Source organism: Esox lucius, chromosome 15 (assembly GCF_011004845.1).
Source record: "Esox lucius isolate fEsoLuc1 chromosome 15, fEsoLuc1.pri, whole genome shotgun sequence".
Taxonomy (NCBI): Eukaryota; Metazoa; Chordata; class Actinopteri; order Esociformes; family Esocidae; genus Esox; species Esox lucius.
Window position 1 is genome coordinate 3,858,388 of NC_047583.1, and position 19,600 is coordinate 3,877,987.

The 19,600-nt window shown below is 40.7% G+C and overlaps 3 protein-coding genes across 4 annotated transcripts; 2 read left to right on the top strand and 1 right to left on the bottom strand.

Annotated features, from left to right (window-relative positions):
- Nucleotides 1-36: 36 nt before the first annotated feature.
- LOC105015983 (kelch domain-containing protein 1) lies at nucleotides 37-9,356 on the top strand. Of its 2 annotated transcripts, XM_010879501.3 has the most exons (15): nucleotides 37-116; nucleotides 391-435; nucleotides 618-730; nucleotides 921-991; nucleotides 1,351-1,468; nucleotides 1,723-1,835; nucleotides 2,030-2,114; nucleotides 2,227-2,310; nucleotides 4,434-4,514; nucleotides 4,618-4,676; nucleotides 4,793-4,902; nucleotides 6,845-6,917; nucleotides 8,241-8,325; nucleotides 8,605-8,657; nucleotides 8,882-9,356. In XM_010879501.3, exons 3-15 carry the CDS (start codon nucleotides 623-625, stop codon nucleotides 9,030-9,032), a joined length of 1,191 nt encoding a protein of 396 aa, XP_010877803.1. In that variant the 5' UTR covers nucleotides 37-116; nucleotides 391-435; nucleotides 618-622; the 3' UTR covers nucleotides 9,033-9,356. The 2 variants fall into 2 exon arrangements, with proteins under 2 accessions (XP_010877803.1, XP_012993052.1); XM_013137598.2 differs by lacking the exon at nucleotides 37-116 and having other exon boundaries at nucleotides 145-435.
- A 173-nt stretch (nucleotides 9,357-9,529) lies between these two features.
- Nucleotides 9,530-12,084, top strand: dnaaf2 (dynein axonemal assembly factor 2). The gene is made up of 2 exons (XM_010879500.3): nucleotides 9,530-11,247; nucleotides 11,408-12,084. Exons 1-2 carry the CDS (start codon nucleotides 9,787-9,789, stop codon nucleotides 11,717-11,719), a joined length of 1,773 nt encoding a protein of 590 aa, XP_010877802.2. The 5' UTR covers nucleotides 9,530-9,786; the 3' UTR covers nucleotides 11,720-12,084.
- A 143-nt stretch (nucleotides 12,085-12,227) lies between these two features.
- Nucleotides 12,228-16,426, bottom strand: lrr1 (leucine rich repeat protein 1). Its single transcript, XM_010879499.4, has 5 exons — nucleotides 16,202-16,426; nucleotides 15,749-15,966; nucleotides 15,380-15,478; nucleotides 13,150-13,877; nucleotides 12,228-12,708 (listed from the first exon to the last, which is right to left on the bottom strand). The coding sequence occupies exons 2-5, from the start codon at nucleotides 15,929-15,931 to the stop codon at nucleotides 12,453-12,455; spliced, it is 1,266 nt and encodes a 421-aa protein (XP_010877801.1). The 5' UTR covers nucleotides 15,932-15,966; nucleotides 16,202-16,426; the 3' UTR covers nucleotides 12,228-12,452.
- Between the last annotated feature and the right edge of the window lie 3,174 nt (nucleotides 16,427-19,600).

Genomic DNA, 19,600 nt, shown 5'->3' on the forward strand with positions numbered 1-19,600 from the left:
AGCGAAGCTCGCTCACCACAAGCTTCGCTACTGCTGTGCAGATTTGCTGGTTGAAGTCAGCTGATGTTATGAATACATACTCACAAAGACTTATGGAAGCGCAGGCGCAGGCTGATGTAAGTATATTATAACCAGATGGACATATTATTACTTGCATTATCAATATATATGGTATATCAGCCTTGTCATGTGTTTATTAATCATATATTTATATTTATTTGACAATGTAACGCACTTTATTGTTTAAGAAAGAATACAGAAATAGAACAACACTTTGATGGGTCAGGTTGAAAAACAGTTCAGAAGTGCCAATCAATTGTCCGATGTGACGACCTGCTGCCCTGAAGCTTATCAGGGCAAGAACTTGTCATTATCTTGTCTCTGTTGCAGTTGGTCAAAAACACAATCTTGATCTTGAGACGACAGCGGATACCGGTGAGTCCTGTCTCACTTACCATAACAGCCCCTTTTAGCGCTGTCAAAGGTTATGTTGAAAAAACAGAGTGGCTCCATGGCAATGCTATAGCTAGCTATGCATATGTCTTAAACCAGAAACACTGGAACTACTGCAAGAAACATTACATGTTGACATATCTTTTTTATATATCCCTTTATAGCAACCATGGATTCTGCAACGGAAAAGCACTGTTCAGAGCTTGTTGCCCGCGAGCGAAGCGGTCACACGGCTCTAGTTGAGGGAAATGTAATGTATGTATGGGGAGGCTACGTGGTAAGCGAAAACCGTCAAGCTGAAAGCCTACCCGGCTTGTAGACAGGCTTTTTAGCCAGGGGATAGGAACTTATTTTTTGCCATACATTTTATTTATTTAACCAATATGCAATGTTCTCACTTTTGATTCATGTACACTAATTGATTAATGCCTTTTAGACTATATAACATATACCTTTTTTTCTGCAAGTCAATTGCTGATGATGAAGTTTTCCTACCCAATGATGAAATCTGGTTATTCGACTTAGAAAGTGGTGTATGGTAAGAGTATGAATGGAATGTTTTGTATAGTGTATTACAAATGTATAAAACAGGAGTATCTTTATTTAAAAATCTTTATTTGTTATTTTGTACACTACAACCTATCCATGAAAACAAAAAAGATTCATTAAGCTATGTACTGAAACCAATATAACATTAGGCAAGACACTAAATTCCTAAGTAACTATGTACGTATAGAAACTATATAATGTTATAATAACATTAAATAGTTACTAGGATACAATCGGAAAAATTTAATACTAGTCTTTTGTGTTTGTATATCTGTATCTATGAATTTTGTGCCCTGCAACGTTCTGTTCCGTTCGTATGTTTATTCAAATGTATTGATTTATCTGAAGGGAAATGTGCACGATGTCCGGAGAGGTCCCATCCCCAATGTCAGGCATCTGTGGCTGCTCGATGAATGGGGACATGTACATATTTGGTGGATGTGATGACAGTGGCCAGACCAATCAGGTAAACTCGTTCAGCAGGTAAAAGGCTCCAGGGCATGAATTCACACACTGTCTCAGAATAGGAGTACTGGAACCAGGATTCTCATGATGATCAGGATCACCAGGTCAGGCTGAGCTAGAACCAGGATTAGCACTTCTACTGTGAGACACGCAATGAATGTGGACCCTGACGTTCCAACAAATTGACATGGGTGTGCGAAAATAGTTTGTGGACAGCCTGCGAGATTTAGATCGCTTAACGTGCTGTGTTTGCAGCTTTACTGTGTCAACCTCCTGGATGGAAAATTCACTTGGAGCAAAGTGAACCATAGGACTGGCTCCCCTCCCTCACCCAGAGACAAACTTTCCTGTTGGGTTTTCAATGGCAGGTAACCAATCTTTATGAAAAAGCGATGTCCATTGCACTGTTTTCCTACATGGGATGATTGACAGATTTTGGATTACACCTTTACTATTGGCGTTAACTTAGAAATAGTGCCAAACTAATATTTGTCCGACACGAAGTCCCTCCAAGCAATATTAAACCACTCTGATTGTGGTCTTGTTTTTTGCCCTTCTGTAGGCTTATCTACTTTGGTGGATATGGTCATAAGCAACTTGATGAAATCAATAACAACAGAAGCTTCCTTATGGATGAGTCATCATGGGTAATTTTGTTTTCTGGTTCTAGTCATGTCCAAGGGTATATGTGAATGCACTATTACTATTAAGTAAATAATCTTCCCTTGTTGTATGGCTTAGTAATACTGTGCTCTATAGGCCGAGGACATCTATTGGGGATGGAACAATGAAGTCCATATGTTTGACCCAACATCAGCCAGATGGTGTGAACCACATACCAGTGTAAGACAGACATAAAATTATGTCTATACAAACAAAATATTATAATTCAGTGGACAGAATCAATGTTGTGCCTGTACAACATCTTTTGTTTTCACTGTACATTATTTAAAGCAATACTGTAGGTTTAGGGTTATACCAATAGATTATTTATTATTTTGTTAGGGCTGTGATTATTATGTGGCCTGTAGCTTTTTCTGTATTAATTGGGCTGCTGAAGAGACTGTGTGTAGAGAATATACACGTGCAGGACCTAATCCGCACTTGCACAAAAGCTTCTGGAAACCCAGGATGTTTTGGTCTAAAGATGGAGCAAAGGTCCTGAAAGAGTTAGTTCTAAAGCCATAGCCTATATGAAAACATTAGGATGTGATAGCATATTATTTACAGTACAGGACATACCTATATGAAAACATTAGGATGTGATAGCATATTATTTACAGTACAAGACATACCTATATGAAAACATTAGGATATGATAGCATATTGTTTACAGTAAAGGACATACCTATATGAAAACAGGATGTGATAGCATATTATTTACAGTACAGTGGATATAAAAAGTTTACACACCCCTGTTAAAATGCCAGGTTCTTGTGATGTAAAAGAATGAGACAAAGATAAATCATGTCAGAACATTTTCCACCTTTAATGTGACTTATAACGTGAACAATTGAATGGAAAAACAAACTGAAATCTTTGAGGGGGAAAAATAAAAAATAAGCTGGTTGCATAAGTGTGCACACCCTTAAACTAATACTTTGTTGAACCAACTTTTGATTTTATTACAGCATTCAGTCTTTTTGGGAAGGAGTCTATTAGCATGGCACATCTTGATGTGGCAATATTTGCCCATTCTTCTTTGCAAAAGCGCTCCAAATCTGTCAGATTGCGAGGACATCTCCTGTGCACAGCCCTCTTCAGATCACCCCACAGATGTTCAATTGGTTTCAGGTCTGGGCTCTGGCTTGGCCATTCCAAAATGTTAATCTTCTTCTGGTGAAGCCATGCTTTTGTGGATTTGGATGTGTGCTCTGGGTTGTTGTCGTGCTGAAAGGTGAACTTACACTTGATCTTCAGCTTTCTAATGGACGCCTGAAGGTTTTGTGCCAAAATTGCCTGGTATTTGGAACTGTTCATAATTCCCTCCACCCTGACTAAGGCCCCGGTTCTAGCTGAAGAAAAACAGCCCCAAAGCATGATGCTGCCACCACCATGCTTCACTGAGGGTATGGTGTTCTTTGGGTGATGTGTAGTGTTGTTTTTGTGCCAAACATACCTTTTGAAATAATGGCCAAAAAGTTCAACCTTGGTTTCATCAGACCATAACACATTTTCCAGTGTGCTTTTGGGGGACTTGATGTTTGATTTTTGTCACATGTAGCACACAGCCAGTACTTGCCAGAAATACCTGCAGTTCCTTTAATGTTGCTGTAGGCCTCTTGGAAACCTCCCTGACCAGTTTTCCTCTCGTCTTTTCATCAATTTTGGAGGGACGTCCAGTTATTGGTAATGTCTCTGTTGTGCCATATTTTCTCCACTTGATGATGACTGTCATCACTGTGTTCCATGGTATATCTAATGCTTTGGAAATTATTTTGTACCCTTCTCCTGACTGATATCTTTCAACAATGAGATCCCTCTGATGCTTTGGAAGCACTCTGCGGACCATAGCTTTTGCTCTGAGATGCAACTAAGAAAATGTCAGGAAAATCCTACTAGAACAGCTGAACGTTATTTGCGATTAATCAGAGTCACTTTAAATGATGGCAGGTGTGTAATGACTTCTATTTAACATTAGTTTCTATGAGAGGTTAATTCTGAACACAGCCACATCCACAATTATAAGAGGGTGTGCACACTTATGCAACCAGGTTATTGTAAGGTTTTTATTTTTCCCCATCGAAGATTTCAGTTTGTTTTTCAACTGAATTGTTCACATTATAGGTCACATTAAACATGATTTATCTTTGTCTCGTTCTTTTACATCACAAAAACCTGGCATTTTCACAGGGGTGTGTAGACTTTTTATTTCCACTGTACAGGACATACCATAAAGAAGGACTTAATAAATGACTGTTGCTTTGTGAATATCTACATTGTGAAAAAAATAGTTTTGTCTACAGGGACATTCTCCTGAGCCCAGAGCAGCCCATGCTAGTGCAACACTTGGCAACAAAGGATACATATATGGGGGCAGAATACGGGTGAGAAATTATTCAGCTCAATGTCTCTAAGTCTAATCAAACATGGGCTCAAGATTCAAGTGTTTTTTGCGCTGGTTTGGAATAATTTATTTTTCACATTCAGGAATGTAGGACGAGTGACATTCATTGTCTAGATCTAGAGTCATGGACATGGTCCGAAATGTACGTATTTACTGTCCATCACTGTTCATGCTTAATTTGAAATAGTTACTGTTTTATACTTTTAATGCATCACCATTTCTTTTTCTTAACTGTTCTTTCAAAATGGCTTCTTCCAGAGTACCAGTTTCCCCTGTTCCATTGGGAAGGTCATGGCATACTCTTACCGCAATATCTGACAGCGCTTTGTTTCTATTTGGAGGACTGAGTATAGAATGCAAACCAATGAGTAAGTAATTTACCCAGTAGTGAAAGGTGAAAATAATTGTGCACATCCAACTAATCAGGTGCTGGGCAGAAAAACTAATCAAAATACAAAAAAGTTGTGATGCTGCATAAAATGCAACTAAAAGAGAATGCAATGATGTGCAAATCCTTTATCCCTATATTTTATTGAAAATAGTACAAAGACAACATATCAAATGTCGAAACTGAGAAATTGTATTGTTTTTGGAAAAATACATGCCCATTTTGAATATGATGCCAGCAACACGTTTCAAAAAAGTTGGGACAGATGCATGTTTATCACTGTATTGCATCACCTCTTCTTTTAACAACACTAAGTGTTTGGGAACTGAGGAGACCAATTACTGTAGAAATGTATTCCCATTCTTGCTTGATATAGGATTTCAGCTGCTCAACAGTTCGGCGTCTCCTCTGTAGTGTTTTTCTTTTCATAACGCGCCAAATGTTTTCAGTGGGTGACAAATCTGAACTGCATGCAGGCCAGTTTAGCACCCAGACTCTTTTAATACGGAACCATACTGTTGTGATATATACAGAATGTGGTTTGGCATTGAAACACACATTGTCTGGATGACAGCATATTTTGCTCCAAAACCTTTATATATTGTTCAGCATTAATTGTGCCTTCACATATGTGAAAGTCACCCATGCCATGTGTACTAATGCACCCCCATACCATCATGGATTCTGGCCTTTGAACTGTGCGCTGATAAGAACCCGGATGGTCCCTCTCCTCTTCAGTCTGGAGGACACGGCGAACATGATTCCCAAAAAATAATTCAAAATTTTGATTTGTCAGACCACAGGACAGTTTTCCACTTCGCCTAGTGTTGGAGCTGTGTACAGGAACGCAGTCTTGGGTGAAGAGTGAGTACAGGAGGGGGCTCAGCACACAGCCTTGTGGAACACCAGTGTTCAGGATCAGGGTGGAGGGGGCTCAGCACACAGCCTTTTGGTATCTTTAATGAGCCCAGGCCCAGAGAAGGCGGCAGCGTTTCTGGATCTTGTTTATATCTGGTTTCTTCTTTGCATGGTAGACATTTAACTTGTATTTGTAGATACAGCGACGTACTATATTCACAGACGATGGTTTTCGGAAGTGTTCCTGAGCCCATGCAGTGATCTCCACTACAGAATTATTATCTGTTTTTAATGCAGTGGCCCAAAGATCACAGCAATCCAATATTGGTTTTTGGCCTTGTCCCTTGCATACAGAGATTTCTCCGGACTCACTGAATGTTTCAGTGATATTATGTACCGTAGATGATGAGATCCCCAAACACTTGGCAATTTTACTTTGAGAAACGTTATTCTTAAATTGTTGCACTATTTGTGGGCGCAGTGTTTCACAGAGTGATGAACCCCTCCCCATCTTTATTTCTGATAGACCCATCCTCTCTGGAATTATCTTTTAATACCCAATCATGTTACCAACCTGTTGTAAATTGACTTCATTAGTTGTGTGATATTCCACCAGGTTTAGTTTTTTGGCATTACACAACTATTCCAATCTTATGTGGCCTTTGTCACAACTTTTTTTAAACATATTGCTGGCATCAAATTCAAAGTGGGCATGTAGTTTTCAACAAACAATAAAATGTCTGTGTCAACATTTGATTTGTTATCTTTGTACTATTTTCTATTGAATACAGGGTTTAAATGATATGCACATCATTGCATTTTGTTTTTATATACATTTTATGCAGCGTCCCAACTTTCTTGGAAACGGGGTTGTAGAAAAGAATCTCCCCACTGTCTGCATTAAAATGAATTCACAAAGGGATCTTACCAGAGTTGAGGATGTTCTTTTCTACTTGAAGTAACTTACCCATTCAGGTTCTAAATCCTACCTATGTTCTGTTTATGTTCCATCAAAACATTGCAATATTTGTCTTTATAAAAATAATACAATGATGTTTCTCCAGGCGATGGCTGGGTATTAGATGTTGAGACGCAGAAATGGAGGGAGATTGAGCATCCGTACATGAACAAACCAAGGTAGTTTATGTTCAAGTCATGTTTAAATCCATTGTTAAATGCGGTCTGCAATTTCTGTCCACTGGTTGTAAAAGTGAAGCTGTCCAGCCAAAAAGGGTCATCTACACGGTGTATGTCATCTACACCGATCAGCCATAACATTATGACCACTGACAGGTGAATAACACTGATGATCTCGTTACCGTGGCACCTGTCAGTGGGTGGGAAATATTAGGCAGCAAAAGAACATTCTGTCCTCAAAGTCGATGTGTTAGAAGCAGGAAAAACGGGCAAGCGTAAGTATCTGAGCGACTTTGACAAGGGCCAAATTGTAATGGCTAGATGACTGGGTTAGAGCATCTCCAGGACTGCAGCCCTTGTGGGGTGTTCCCGGTCTGCAGTGGTCAGTACCTATCAAAAGTGGTCCAAGGAAGGAAACGTGGTGAACCGGCGACAGGGTCATGGGCGGCCAAGGCTCATTGATGCACGTGGGGAGCGAAGGCTGGCCCCTGTGGTACGATCCAACAGATGTGCTACTCTAGCTCAAATTGCTGAAAAAGTTAATGCTGTTACTGATAGTAATGTGTCAGAACACACAGTGCATCACAGTTTGTTGCTTTGGGCTGCATAGCTGCAGACCAGTCAGGGTGCCCATGATGACCCTTGTCCACTGCCGAAAGCACCAACAATGGTCATGTGACCATCAGAAATGGACCACAGTACAATGGAAGAAGGTGGCCTGGTCTGATGAATCAAGTTTCCTTTTACATCACGTGGATGTCGGGTGCGTGTGTGTCGCTTTCCTAGAGAACACATGGCACCAGGATGCACTATGGGAAGAAGGCAAGCCGGCTGAGGCAGTGTGATGCTCAGGGCAGTGTTCTGCTGGGGAACAAACAGGTCCGATCCATGGAGGCCCCACCTCGCAACTTACAGGACTTGAAGGATCTGCTGCTAAAGTCTTGGTGGCAGATACCACAGCACACCTTCAGAGGTCTAGTGGAGTACATGCCTCAACGGGTGAGGGCTGATCGGTGTATGTGCCGAATTTTGCCCCATATCATTAAAACCACACCCCTTCAAAGTTTGAATTTCGTAGCTATTTTGAGGGATGATTGTGATTCCACTTATGGATTATAACAGGGAGGTTTAATAAATTACTTTATCTCAAAAGTCCAAGACTACACATTTAATTACTAAAACACAAGAAAACATTTAATTTGTTTGACATCTGCGTTGTGTGCCTCTTGTGTAAATGGTCAAATTAAAAGGTAGCACATTGTCTGACATTGAGATCTTTCAATTCACTTTCAAGCCTCCATTTAATTTTATTTCCACTCTCAGGTTGTGGCACACTGCCTGCCAGGGGAAAGACTCTGATGTCATTGTGTTTGGGGGAAGTTGTGACTTCATCCTCCTGGTAGACAAAGTAAGTTTAAGTAAAACAATTCAGAATTAGAAACCACACACATGCCTTCTCTAATAATTCTCATTGGATGATTTTACCATGCATAATAAAACTGAAATAGCTTTTTTTTATGTTAATGCACATATTATTAAAATAATTTAATCATAACCAAAGTGATCACTGCACTCTTATTGTGATTAGAATGTTTCTGGGACTGACTTTACAATGAGCTGTTTTGGTACCTTTATAAAGAATTGTTTAGGACACTAAAATAAACTGTTTATTTCCCCCTTTCTTCAGGGCCACTGTAATGATGCTCTTGTTTTCCAGATGAAGCCCTACTCACTCTTTAGGTAACTAATCAGTTAGAATAATTCAGTTAAGAAGAATCAACTTGACACCATGATAACATATATTGCTTTTTTTAAGAAATCCAATGGTCCCTATACAATCTAGCCAGTTAATAGGCTTGAGCATTTGTGCCTTAACAGAGTGTTTAGTAGATTGCTACATCTACCAAAATGCATGACATTTCCTGCATCGCTATTTTCAATCTCTTAAAAAAAATGTTTTGCAGGATATGTGAGGATTACATAGCCAAGAATGTAAAGAACTGCAAGATGCTTCAAAAACAGCTTCCATATATGCCTGCAAAACTACTACCTGCTGTACAGAAGAGAATTACCTATTTCCAGACATCTAGCAAAAAATGTAATGTTAATAAATAAATATGAATGAGAGGAAAATGTAATTGCTGGACTACAGTAAAATTATAATGTGGATTTCATACTCCCTTCAGAGTCTCAATCTTTTGAGATGAATTCCATTCCCTCTGGGCTACTTAACGTGCCAGTCTTTGGCAATGACAGTTATTGCAAGAATTGGAATGTTAAAAACTAGTACTCTGACTGGAAATATATAAAATGTTTGTTTTGTAAAATATTTTATCGACTTATTGTGGCTCTATGCATTTGTTAATGATTTACTGTTTATTTCATTATGAGTATGAATGGATCTTCTGTTTTAAATAAAAGTAACGGCTTTTTAATACATAAGATTGTGATTTTACCATTCTTTTTTCCCACCACATGGATACGACATTATATAATAAATGTATAATTATAAATGTAATTAATTTTAGGTTGTTTTGTTTCTTTGAAAGTACACCTTTCTTAGGCCTACATAACTCCTCTCTTGTATTAACGTCATGGACGAGCCATCGCCACTTCCTTGTTGCCATGGTTTTGTCAACATACACGAGGCACTTCGCAGCTTGTGAACAACGCAACTGGTTAACTAGTCTAAAAACTCAGAAGTAGAGAAACTTCTGGCCCGTTCGTGAAGGTTTTCATGGACAACATTGGTAATATTGTGTAACATCCTAAAATTACTTCACTGTTTACCTTTGTGTAGTTGTGTTGTGACAGCAAGACAGCTATAGGCGAAGAATTGGCGGCTAGCTGTAATTTGTCAAGCGGATAAATGGAGTTCGGTTCCAAGCTCAAAGACCTAAATATGACGCCAGATGAAATAGGCCGCTTTACCAAAGCTTTTCAGAACGAGGAATTTAGAGAAATGCTGCACGAATATGCAGAAGAAATATCAAAGCCTGAGAGCAAGAAGAAATATGAGGAAGATATCAAGCGTTTAGAGCAAGAGAGAGGCATGGACATTCAGTTTATCCACCCCAAACCTTACCGGGTCTTGAAGACGAGTGTGGACGGTAAGCAAAAGTGTTTCATCAATGTCTGCAGCAATGACATGATTGGTAAACCTGAATTCAGGAGTGTAAACGAGGATGGCAGAGTTGGACAGAATTGGTCACTGCCTCACAGTCTGACACCCGGGAGGCAAGACCGTGATGCCAAGGGGAATGAGTACACGATCTACGATGTCGTTTTCCACCCAGACACTCTTCACATGGCTGGAAAACACAGCAGATTCATGGAAATGGTTGACAGTGCTGCCGTTGAGGCAGTGGAGAATGGAGGCAAAGTGAAGCTGGATAGGAACAATGTAAGAGTTTTGAAAACAAAATACAAAGGGGCCCCGCACGCCGCTGTCATGCGCAAGCCCATACCTGGTCAACATGCCAAAGAAAAACAATCACCTCTTGATCATCTCTCATTCCCGTACCCCGACGGGACACGATCAGACACAGTAACAGAACAGGAGTCCCCTAAACCCAAGCCGGGGAAGATTCAGTCCGACATAAATATCAGCTTGAGACAACAGAACACCAGTTTGGCCAAGGAACCGACAAAACCGCATTATGCTCTAAAATACCGATCGTTCATTGATTTGCAGGACTTCAGGTGTTCCAGAGACTCAGCTCAGAGTCCACGCCCCAGAGAGGTTGTCATCACCATAGATTTGCCTTTGCTCAGGTCTGCTAAGGACGCTGATTTGGATGTGACAGAAAAACGTGTTCTGTTACAGTCAACGAAACCAGCTTACAGGCTAGATCTGCCGATGGCATACCCAGTAGATGAGAACAATGGAGAGGCGAAATTCAACAAACAAACGAAACAGCTCATTGTCACTTTGCCCGTTCTACCTTTGAAGGAGCCCACGCTTGACGGAGTGTCCGGCCAGCAGCTTTTCGTTCATGGGGAAGAGGAGATCCGTGAGAATAGGGGTGACAGCTTAGAACAGTTGGAAGGCACAACACATGTCCGAGAAGATATTGCGAACCACACCAGTTGCGGTGAAGAGGACATCCTAGAAGAGTATCACAGTGAAACAACATCATCTCTGCACTCTGAAAATAAAGTCATCACTCTCCTGGAAGAGAAAGAGTTATCTGAACATTCTGCTGAAGAGGACAGGCAAAACAAGCTGAGAAGGGTTGACCCACACCAAGCTGGCATCTCAGAGTCCCGTGACGCAGGGTGCACTGACCAAACTGAGGGGCAGCCAGACAATGAAACAAGTTTACAGGAGGTGAGTCAGTCTTTGGGTTAACATTCATTCAGTACTAAAATAACCAGTTTCCAGCAAAAGCTGACCCGTTTTTTTTAGTTAGCCTTTCAATTTCTTGTTGCTGTTAAAAAAAAAAAATATATATATATATATATATATATATATATATATTTTGTTTTAGGTGGAATCATGCCTGAGGGAGAGATTTGATGCCATATCCAGTCTTGACAGCAGTGACCAGCCCACAGTTACTGATAACGAGACTGAGGAGACTGTGCACGTGAGCGAGCATGTTCGGCGTGCCCAGGCGCTACGGCATGATGATGACGAGGACGACCGGCCGGGCGGGCAGATCTCTCAGGACAGTGATGGGACACCGCAGCCGTCTGTGCTGAGAGAAACCAACAGGGACGGAGAAGAGGTCGTAATCCGTGATCACACTACGTCTGCTGGTTTCACATTTCAAAACCCTTTACTGTACGAGCTGGATTGAGACTCGCGCCAGGAAGCATGCGCCGTCGCCAAGACTACGCACAGAGAGTCCGTAAATGAGTCATGTAGCTTTTTGCAGTTTCAACATGCTTGAGGTTTCTTTGAGAAACGTCATTTTTATTGGATGGGGCGGGGGGAACTGGATAAAACTAGAAGATTTTGTTGTTTGCATTTTAACTGGGATCACAACTGTTACTTACAATCCCATTTATTTCCAGTTTACAGTTACGTTACGGTAACTTCACCATTTTAGCATAATTTGGTCAACTGTAAAATACTGTATTCGGTTAACGCCACACGGTTCAGGTTTGCTTGTAATATCAAACCTCCGTTAGTCACACAGCACAATAAATACAAATGTTTTCAAGTAATTGTATTACTGTTATTTGTATTCATGTATATTCCAGTTTAACCATGTGCTAAATATAATTATCAACCTGTAAACAGATAGCAATTCAGACCACGTTAGATGAGGATAGTTACTTTAATTTATTTCCTTTAAAACATGTACCAAAGCACCTCGTTTCAATGGACCGCCCACAGGACTGCCAGTCAGCTACTGTCAATGCACATCTCCCAAAGTGTCACAGCGACATGGGAAACGCATGTAAACCAGACATCTGGACATCAGCATTACACCCCAATCTGCGACACAGGCAGTTCTGAGGTATCTCGGGGGAGTGGGGGGGTCCAACACCCAAACTGTCCTTTCTCGAGATCCAGTTAAGGGACCCTCATCTCAGGCCTCGCTGAAGACACTGGTCGAGGAACTCTGAGTAACAGGACAAGGAGCAGAAGTGGCGCTGGACTGGCGCGTCAGTGCCCCCCATGTCGTCCACCAGCACCACTGTGTGGGAGACCAGATGCAGGTTCATGCTGACCGCTGTCCTGATGTGGTAGTTAACGCAGGCGCGGCCACAGTCGCAGGTCTCGGCAACGTCCAGGTCCCGGCACAGGTGGGCGGGGAGGAGACGAGGCCCATAAGGGATCCTGGATTTGGAGTGAACACAAGACAACACGTGCAGGTTAGACTCTGCTCAGCTCAAAATCACGGCGTTGCCGGCGGAGACACAAAGCGCCTGTGCACAGTCACATGCTCGCCTCACTCTAGTTGTCGCTTGCTTTCTGAGATTTCAGGCTGGGTATCGGTAAGAGTACTTTGTGACAACTGCTGGGGCAAAACGGGCTTAGTCAAATTGGTTTGAAATGTGATTGTTACAGCCTGCGGGCCACAGGACCAAAACACCTGAGAAGTGCTGATTATCGTGCATCAGCACTCTGTTGTTGCGTAAACCAGTTGACCCACATTGCTATTTTGTGTGTCTACATCACTGAATCTGCCTTCCAAACACTGAGCACAAGCGTTAGTCGTGTTAAAACAGGTTAAAAGCATTTAACGAGTCAAACGCTGAAAGGAATAACATAACTAACCTGAGGTCAGCCACAGCCCTGGATGCCATCTCCTGCAGAGTGAGGGGAAACGTGAGCTGCATGATGTGGTCCAGAGGGTTGGGAGGGACGAACGGGTTACCAAACAGGTCCAGATTCTCCAGGGTTAATTTTCGGAAGTCCCCTTGTAACAGAGCCAGCTGATTGTGGGCGGCCGACAAAAAACGCAGCTTGGAAAGGTGACCGACGCGAAAGGGCAGCCACACCAGCTTGTTGTCGTCCAGCTTGAGGTTGATCAGCTCCCTCAGCCGGCAGAACTGAGGCGGCAGAGCTCGCAGGCGGTTCTGACTCAGGTCGAGGTGTTGGAGCGTTCGCTGGAGGCTGGAAAGGCAGAGAGCTTCGCTAAAGCTCTCCAAGTGGTTGTTGTGGAGAATGAGCTCAGTCAGACAGCCTAGGTCACCTATTGTGGCAGGGAGTTTTTTGATGTGGTTGTTGCTGAGGTCTAACCTGCGTAGAGCTTTAAGGGAGAGCATTCGCATGTCCACCCGTGAGAGCTTGCAGTAGGAAACCTGGAGCTGCTCTAATGAGTAGGGGAAATTAGAGGTCAATGGATAGTCCTTTTTAGACACAATAGTGAGCCTTTTCTTTGGCTTCTCCACGTCCCTGGCTCGGACTGGTGTCAGGGTGGAGAGGGGTAGGCTGTCCGTGTCATTTCCTCTGTGGGCCAAACGAGCAGCCGAAAGGAAGTTCTTTAAGCTGTTAGCATCAGCCTGAAACAAGACGTTTGAACGTGGTTACAAAGAAACAACTCTTAACATGTTTGAATAACACAGATTTAAGCGATTCATTCCCAGAAGAATAAAAAGCTGAAAAGCTACAGTACTTAAACAATTTTCTGTGCTTCGGGGTGTGCTTTTATACCGTTTTGTAGCTTGTCTTTTAAGGTTTTAGCCTGGGTGTCTGGATAATTGCTTTGTGACAACTGCTTTTAAAATACACCTGACTGACAGTTACATGACAGGGATTGTATTGTTTCCAACCATTTAATGCACTCCATATCAAACATGTTGACACATTCGCTTCCCTTTCCTCAGCATGGAAAAAGTGTGTGTGGCATATAAAAAGGACATTTTGAATGTGTGATGGGAAGCCCATAGGTTTCATAAATGCATATTAGACCCAAATTTTATCCCCTGACATTCAGGTCTTTGCTCTCACTTGTGCTACCACAAAACAAACCGTTTAATTACAAAAAGATAACAGCACACACAAGATGTTCTTAACCTCATAATTTACACAACGCTACCCTGGTTCCCTTTGGGTAGCCCCACAGCAATACGTACCACAGCCTGTGTGTGTGTTAAAATGTGTTTCAACATCTAGGGGAAAGGTCACCACTGCCCTCAGACAGCCTAGAGCCATTGACACCCATTGGAAAATGTGAGTCTGCTTTAGTGTCTCATTTGTCGAGCATACACCCCACATTCAGGCGAAGCTGTCTGACGCATGAATATCGTTGCCATGCTGGGTATATTACGCAACGAATATTCAAGTAATTTTACATGATTGAAAATGCTTGAGACCCTCCACCACTTCTGTGATTAGCTCAAACATATCGTGGAGTCCTTGCAGAATCCTTGTGGAATCCTTATATGTGCAAGCAATAAAGCACGAGGGGGTGTGGCTAATACACCATGGATCAGCATTGTTCTTAAGCACAATGCCATACTGTATTGCTCTTATAAAACAGGTTACCAACACAATTAGAGAAGTGAAAAGTGATGTTGTGTCAGACCCTTGGTATAGTCTCATTTACCACCAGTTTTGCATGGTCTGGCCCAATGCTCTTTTTCATCGTTCAAAGCTATTTATTCACTGGCCAAATGCACTTAACCACTAAGATACCCTCTTGTGATGCCTGAACCCTTCATTTAAAATGACACATCAATGGCAAAAAAAGCTTGATTTACCACTCAAATACCAAAACATCCCTTTTATGACAACTTGTCAAAATGAAGAGCAGACCTGATTTGTTTCACTGTAACTATTAAAACATCGGGTTTCTCCCTCCCAGAACCATTGGTTTTAACAATCTTTCATCGAAGATCCTCTGAAAGCTCTTTTGATATTGGTATGACAGGTTAGTCTTCAAATTAGTTATTTCTCTCTGTGGTCTATCCCTTTCCAGGGGGAGACCATAGAATCAAGTTATTATGTGAAAACAATTAGAGATCTCATATCCCCCATACACAGAAATCATTTGACCCATTACCTTGCTCAGGCAGATGTCAACTGCAGGATCACTCAGTCTCACAGTGGCTTTTCCCTCATCAACAAATCTAGTGAAGAATGTTTCAATGTTTTCTTTAAGCTGCAGAGAAAGTTGGCACACATCAGAGCACTAAAAACAAGCGATGAGTTAATCACAAAAGAAAGTCGTGATGCCACACACCTTGCTTCCTACCTTATAATATTATATTACACAAATGAACAAGTTTCCTCAGTTATCTGAGCTAATGGCTCTCAATCAAATTGAACTCATTCATAAATTTAGAAAGTATCAACAAGGTCAAGAAGAATGGAAATTCAGGGTACTTCCTGTCGAAGGTAAACAAATACTACGGTTTAGCTAGATACTCACCTTATATTTTGAGCCCGCTCTATCCTTAGCTGTACAGACCATTAAATAAATTGTGTTACGGTGTGTAGTCTTGTCAACATGTCTCCCAATAGACAACACTGCCCTCACACCCTTTCCTCGGTTTTTCATTCCATACGTGGGAAGCATCCGATTCACGACTTCCACATCGCACTGAAGCTTCATTGTCGAGGTGTTTAAACGTCTGATTCTAGTAAGTTCTGTAAATACATGCCAATTAATATTTTCACAAATATTTCGCCAAGGAAAATATACGTTTGGTTAGACACGAAAACAATAAGAGCCCTTGTTTGTCACCCAAGCCTTACGCTAACGAGGAAGCTTTCTTTAAAACCGCACCAACTATAAAAACTCCAAATGTATTGGCATCTGTTATAAGCAAACACTGGGCAAACTCAGACAATACAACGAACCAAGTAAGCTTGCTAACGTTACCTGGTTTTTGTTTTTTGTTTTTTAACAAGGTAGCTAGTTAGCACAACATGCTCTTTCATAGGCACACTGCAAGTTTGATGACACCTGAACTAAGAATGTAACGAAAACACAAGTACATGCAAAGCATCCCTTGCTATTATAGCTGGTTTTATAGTAAATAGTCAGTACTCAACCATCAACAAGGACCAAAGATTGTTATGACCAAATAAAACTTCCGTGAAACAAGAAAATATAACTAAGTGCTTCCGCCTACCAGAATCCTTCAGAATAAGAGTCCATAACCGAATAGTTAGTACATTTTGGCAGGAGTATGGTAAACAGAGCACAGTTATCTAAATATTTGGCACTACTTATCATAAAAACGAATTACTGAATGCATTACATATTCATATTATGGGTTGTTTGAGATATCATGGGATGTATTTGTTCATAAGCCTAAATAATCAACAAAGTCTTGAATTTATGGATTCACATAATGTATTGGACTGTACACATTTCCAGTGTTCTATGGACATAATCAAAACAGTCCATGAGGTCCAATATTGAAAGGCTGCGGAAGGAGCATTGATGATCGTTGAGGAGATCAACAAACAAACTCCTTTTACTAAAACAATAAAAGTTGGATTTGGAAAGCTGAAGTGATTCTGAATTTGATGGACTCTCCTTTTACAGAAACACCTCATATAGGGAATTATGTACTGCCCACTATGTGTGTCAAGTATTAAAATGGAGGGGAAATAAGCCGGCCAGCTACTCTTCCAGGGTTTCTGAAGCAGAAATTCAGCATCTCGAACAGGAATTTCCCTTCAGATGTATACCTGGTAGACGCGCTCCTAAGCTGAATGGACCTTTTTTACAGAGACAATGTAGGGAAATGTGTACAGTCCAGTAAATTATATGAGTAAACATTCACATGTATACCATTTATGCTTTAAAAGAAGAATCCACTAATACCTCAAAGGAACACTTTTGAGTTAATAGTTAATAGTAAAATGATTATTTAATATAAATGGAAAATTATCTGGGGTAGCTGTCTGATAGTCATCTGGCCGTCTTGTTCACCAGTTTTATGGGTCGGGGGAAGAAGCTGTTCTGGGTCCTGTCAGCTACCTTTGCAGAGGTTTGTGTTCGGTCACAGATATTCTTGTCGTTTAGAAGAGAAAGGGCAGTGTCAGCTGCCATCAGGATTACATAATCCACTGACTGGAGTGAGTCCAGAGTGTTGATGATGTTGATGTGAGCCATGGCGAAGCTTTCAAATATTTAATTGGTGGCTACACATATGAATGAGTTCTACTGGAAGATAGTCATTCATGTAGGTTGTCTGCACTCTTGGAAACATGGACTATGGTGATCTGATTGAAGCCAGTTGGTATGATTGACTGGGTCTGGTTCAAGATGCCCGTGAAGGAAACTGCCATGTAGCATGCTGTGAGTATGCTTGCCCTGGTTTATAGACATGTTTTCTAAAGTTGATTATTAGAATGGTAATAGCATTTTTATGAATGTTATTGCTTAATTATTTATATTTGTACTAAAATGGGGATTTACTTTTCACTGCGCTTCAGAACTTTTATTTTGAAGGGAAATCATCGAGGTATTATTATTATTGCCACGTCTTGCTTATTCTTGCTGACAGAATGGAGGCCCGAATGACCTAAGTTTGGGCGCGCAAAGAACGACCCTGTACATGTACATGGAAAAAAAGACAGGAAGTGTTACACACAGACAACAATGTTTTCAAAACTCTATGTAAATTTTACATTTACCTTTTTTCTGAATTCAGTTCCATTTTACTTAAACTCATCTTTATCTTACTTTAAGTGTAAACCAGTCCATGAAAAAGGGTATTCTGTGTATGTTGGAAATTAAAGTAATTGACATTGATAACTGCCTTAGAGCCTGGAGAGTGACCCCCGATGTCACTAAATATTGGTCGAGGGCGTGTGGGGTGACAGTCTAACCACATTATTAAAATAATCTGAGATTGAAAATAAATAATCGTATTTCAGATTCCTGGGCGTTTTTCTGTAATATCAATCAAATTTCAATCAAATGTATTTATGAATCCCCTTTTACATCAACAGTTACTTTTACAAAATACCCAGCCTAAAACCCCAAGGAGCAAGCAAATGCAGTGTTGAAGCACAGTGGCTAGGAAAAACTCCCTAACAGCTAGCCATTTTGTTTTAGCCCAAATGGTTCAACACTGCCAACACATTTTGATGTAGAGGCACCGCGAAGGTGCATGTTTTCGTCTCAAAGGAGCCTTTCAGGTGACAGAAAGACAGTGATGTTGTTGGTCCTCGTTCTTCTGGCACAAATAATGTGAATCCATGTAGCACTTTTTACATTTTGCGCACCCTTTATTTATGAACAACTCCAGGCACCCACAGTATTTCACTATGCATTATTTTTAAATTGGAAGGCCAGCGAGGTTGAGAGTTACCCTTTAATAGGGAAGAGGAGTCAACTGAAGATTGTAACAGAATCCACGTAAGTAATGGGTCGTTTGCCAATGGCTTTATGACAGGCACCTTTTCGTAAACGCCATAAAATTTGCAATGGTGAAAGAAAAACTTAGCAAATTGCAATGGTGAAAGAGATGTTTATTTGGCTCCCTGATTTGCTTTGGCTTTTGTAAGGAAAACAACATTAAATATAATGGACACAGAGCTTTCAAATGTCGGGAGTCAGTGCATAAGTGGCGACCTGGTGCGACCATAGACACACACAAAAAGTTTTAGATAAACATTTCCAAGACATTACTGCCTGTTGAAAGCAAGCAAAGAAATATTGATTTATTATTTACATATAAATTTGATTCTCTTTTAGTTGCTTAGGGATTTGATCATTTGTAGTCCTAGTAGGCCTAGCCTACAGGGTAAATTTAACAGTTAAGCCTGTTAGCTAGCCTACACAGCTGCCAAAACAGAGATCCTTCACATGCAAGGGGCATTTTTCCAAACAACAAAAATATAACCATATATGCCTGTTTTGTTTATTACCACCTGCTGTAAGTCATTGATGTTTAAGAAAGGCTTCAAGAATGAAGAATTATAAAGCATTATAACAGAGTTTACACTAACATCAAAGGCTTGGTGGGTTACCTAGATAAAGGTCGTAATTATAATTTATAATAAATTTTTCCTCTAAATCAGTGATTCCTATAATATTAATGAAGTTCTTTTATATTCATCAATCATAATACTTCTTCATAATATCTTCAAATTATTGCAATATTATCTCATAAACCGACTCTGCATGGGCTTGCATACTTGACCAATCATTACAAATTAACCAACTAATATGGTTAAGCTGCAAGTCAACAACATTTTTCCCTCAACAGCATTTCCGGGACAAATTGCAGAAAATATTGCATATTGCCATGCAAAATGA

What these genes read in the sequence shown, in the direction of transcription:
- LOC105015983 (XM_010879501.3), top strand. Translation starts at nt 623, where the DNA reads ATGGATTCTGCAACGGAAAAGCACTGTTCAGAGCTTGTTGCCCGCGAG. An exon ending in GACTTAGAAAGTGGTGTATG is followed by an intron (nt 992 to 1,350) that starts GTAAGAGTATGA and finishes ATTTATCTGAAG; the next exon opens with GGAAATGTGCACGATGTCCG. An exon ending in TATAGAATGCAAACCAATGA is followed by an intron (nt 4,903 to 6,844) that starts GTAAGTAATTTA and finishes ATGTTTCTCCAG; the next exon opens with GCGATGGCTGGGTATTAGAT.
- dnaaf2 (XM_010879500.3), top strand. Translation starts at nt 9,787, where the DNA reads ATGGAGTTCGGTTCCAAGCTCAAAGACCTAAATATGACGCCAGATGAA. An exon ending in ATGAAACAAGTTTACAGGAG is followed by an intron (nt 11,248 to 11,407) that starts GTGAGTCAGTCT and finishes ATTTTGTTTTAG; the next exon opens with GTGGAATCATGCCTGAGGGA.
- lrr1 (XM_010879499.4), bottom strand. Translation starts at nt 15,931, where the DNA reads ATGAAGCTTCAGTGCGATGTGGAAGTCGTGAATCGGATGCTTCCCACG. An exon ending in TTGACATCTGCCTGAGCAAG is followed by an intron (nt 13,878 to 15,379) that starts GTAATGGGTCAA and finishes GTCTTGTTTCAG; the next exon opens with GCTGATGCTAACAGCTTAAA. An exon ending in AGGGCTGTGGCTGACCTCAG is followed by an intron (nt 12,709 to 13,149) that starts GTTAGTTATGTT and finishes CTCCAAATCCAG; the next exon opens with GATCCCTTATGGGCCTCGTC.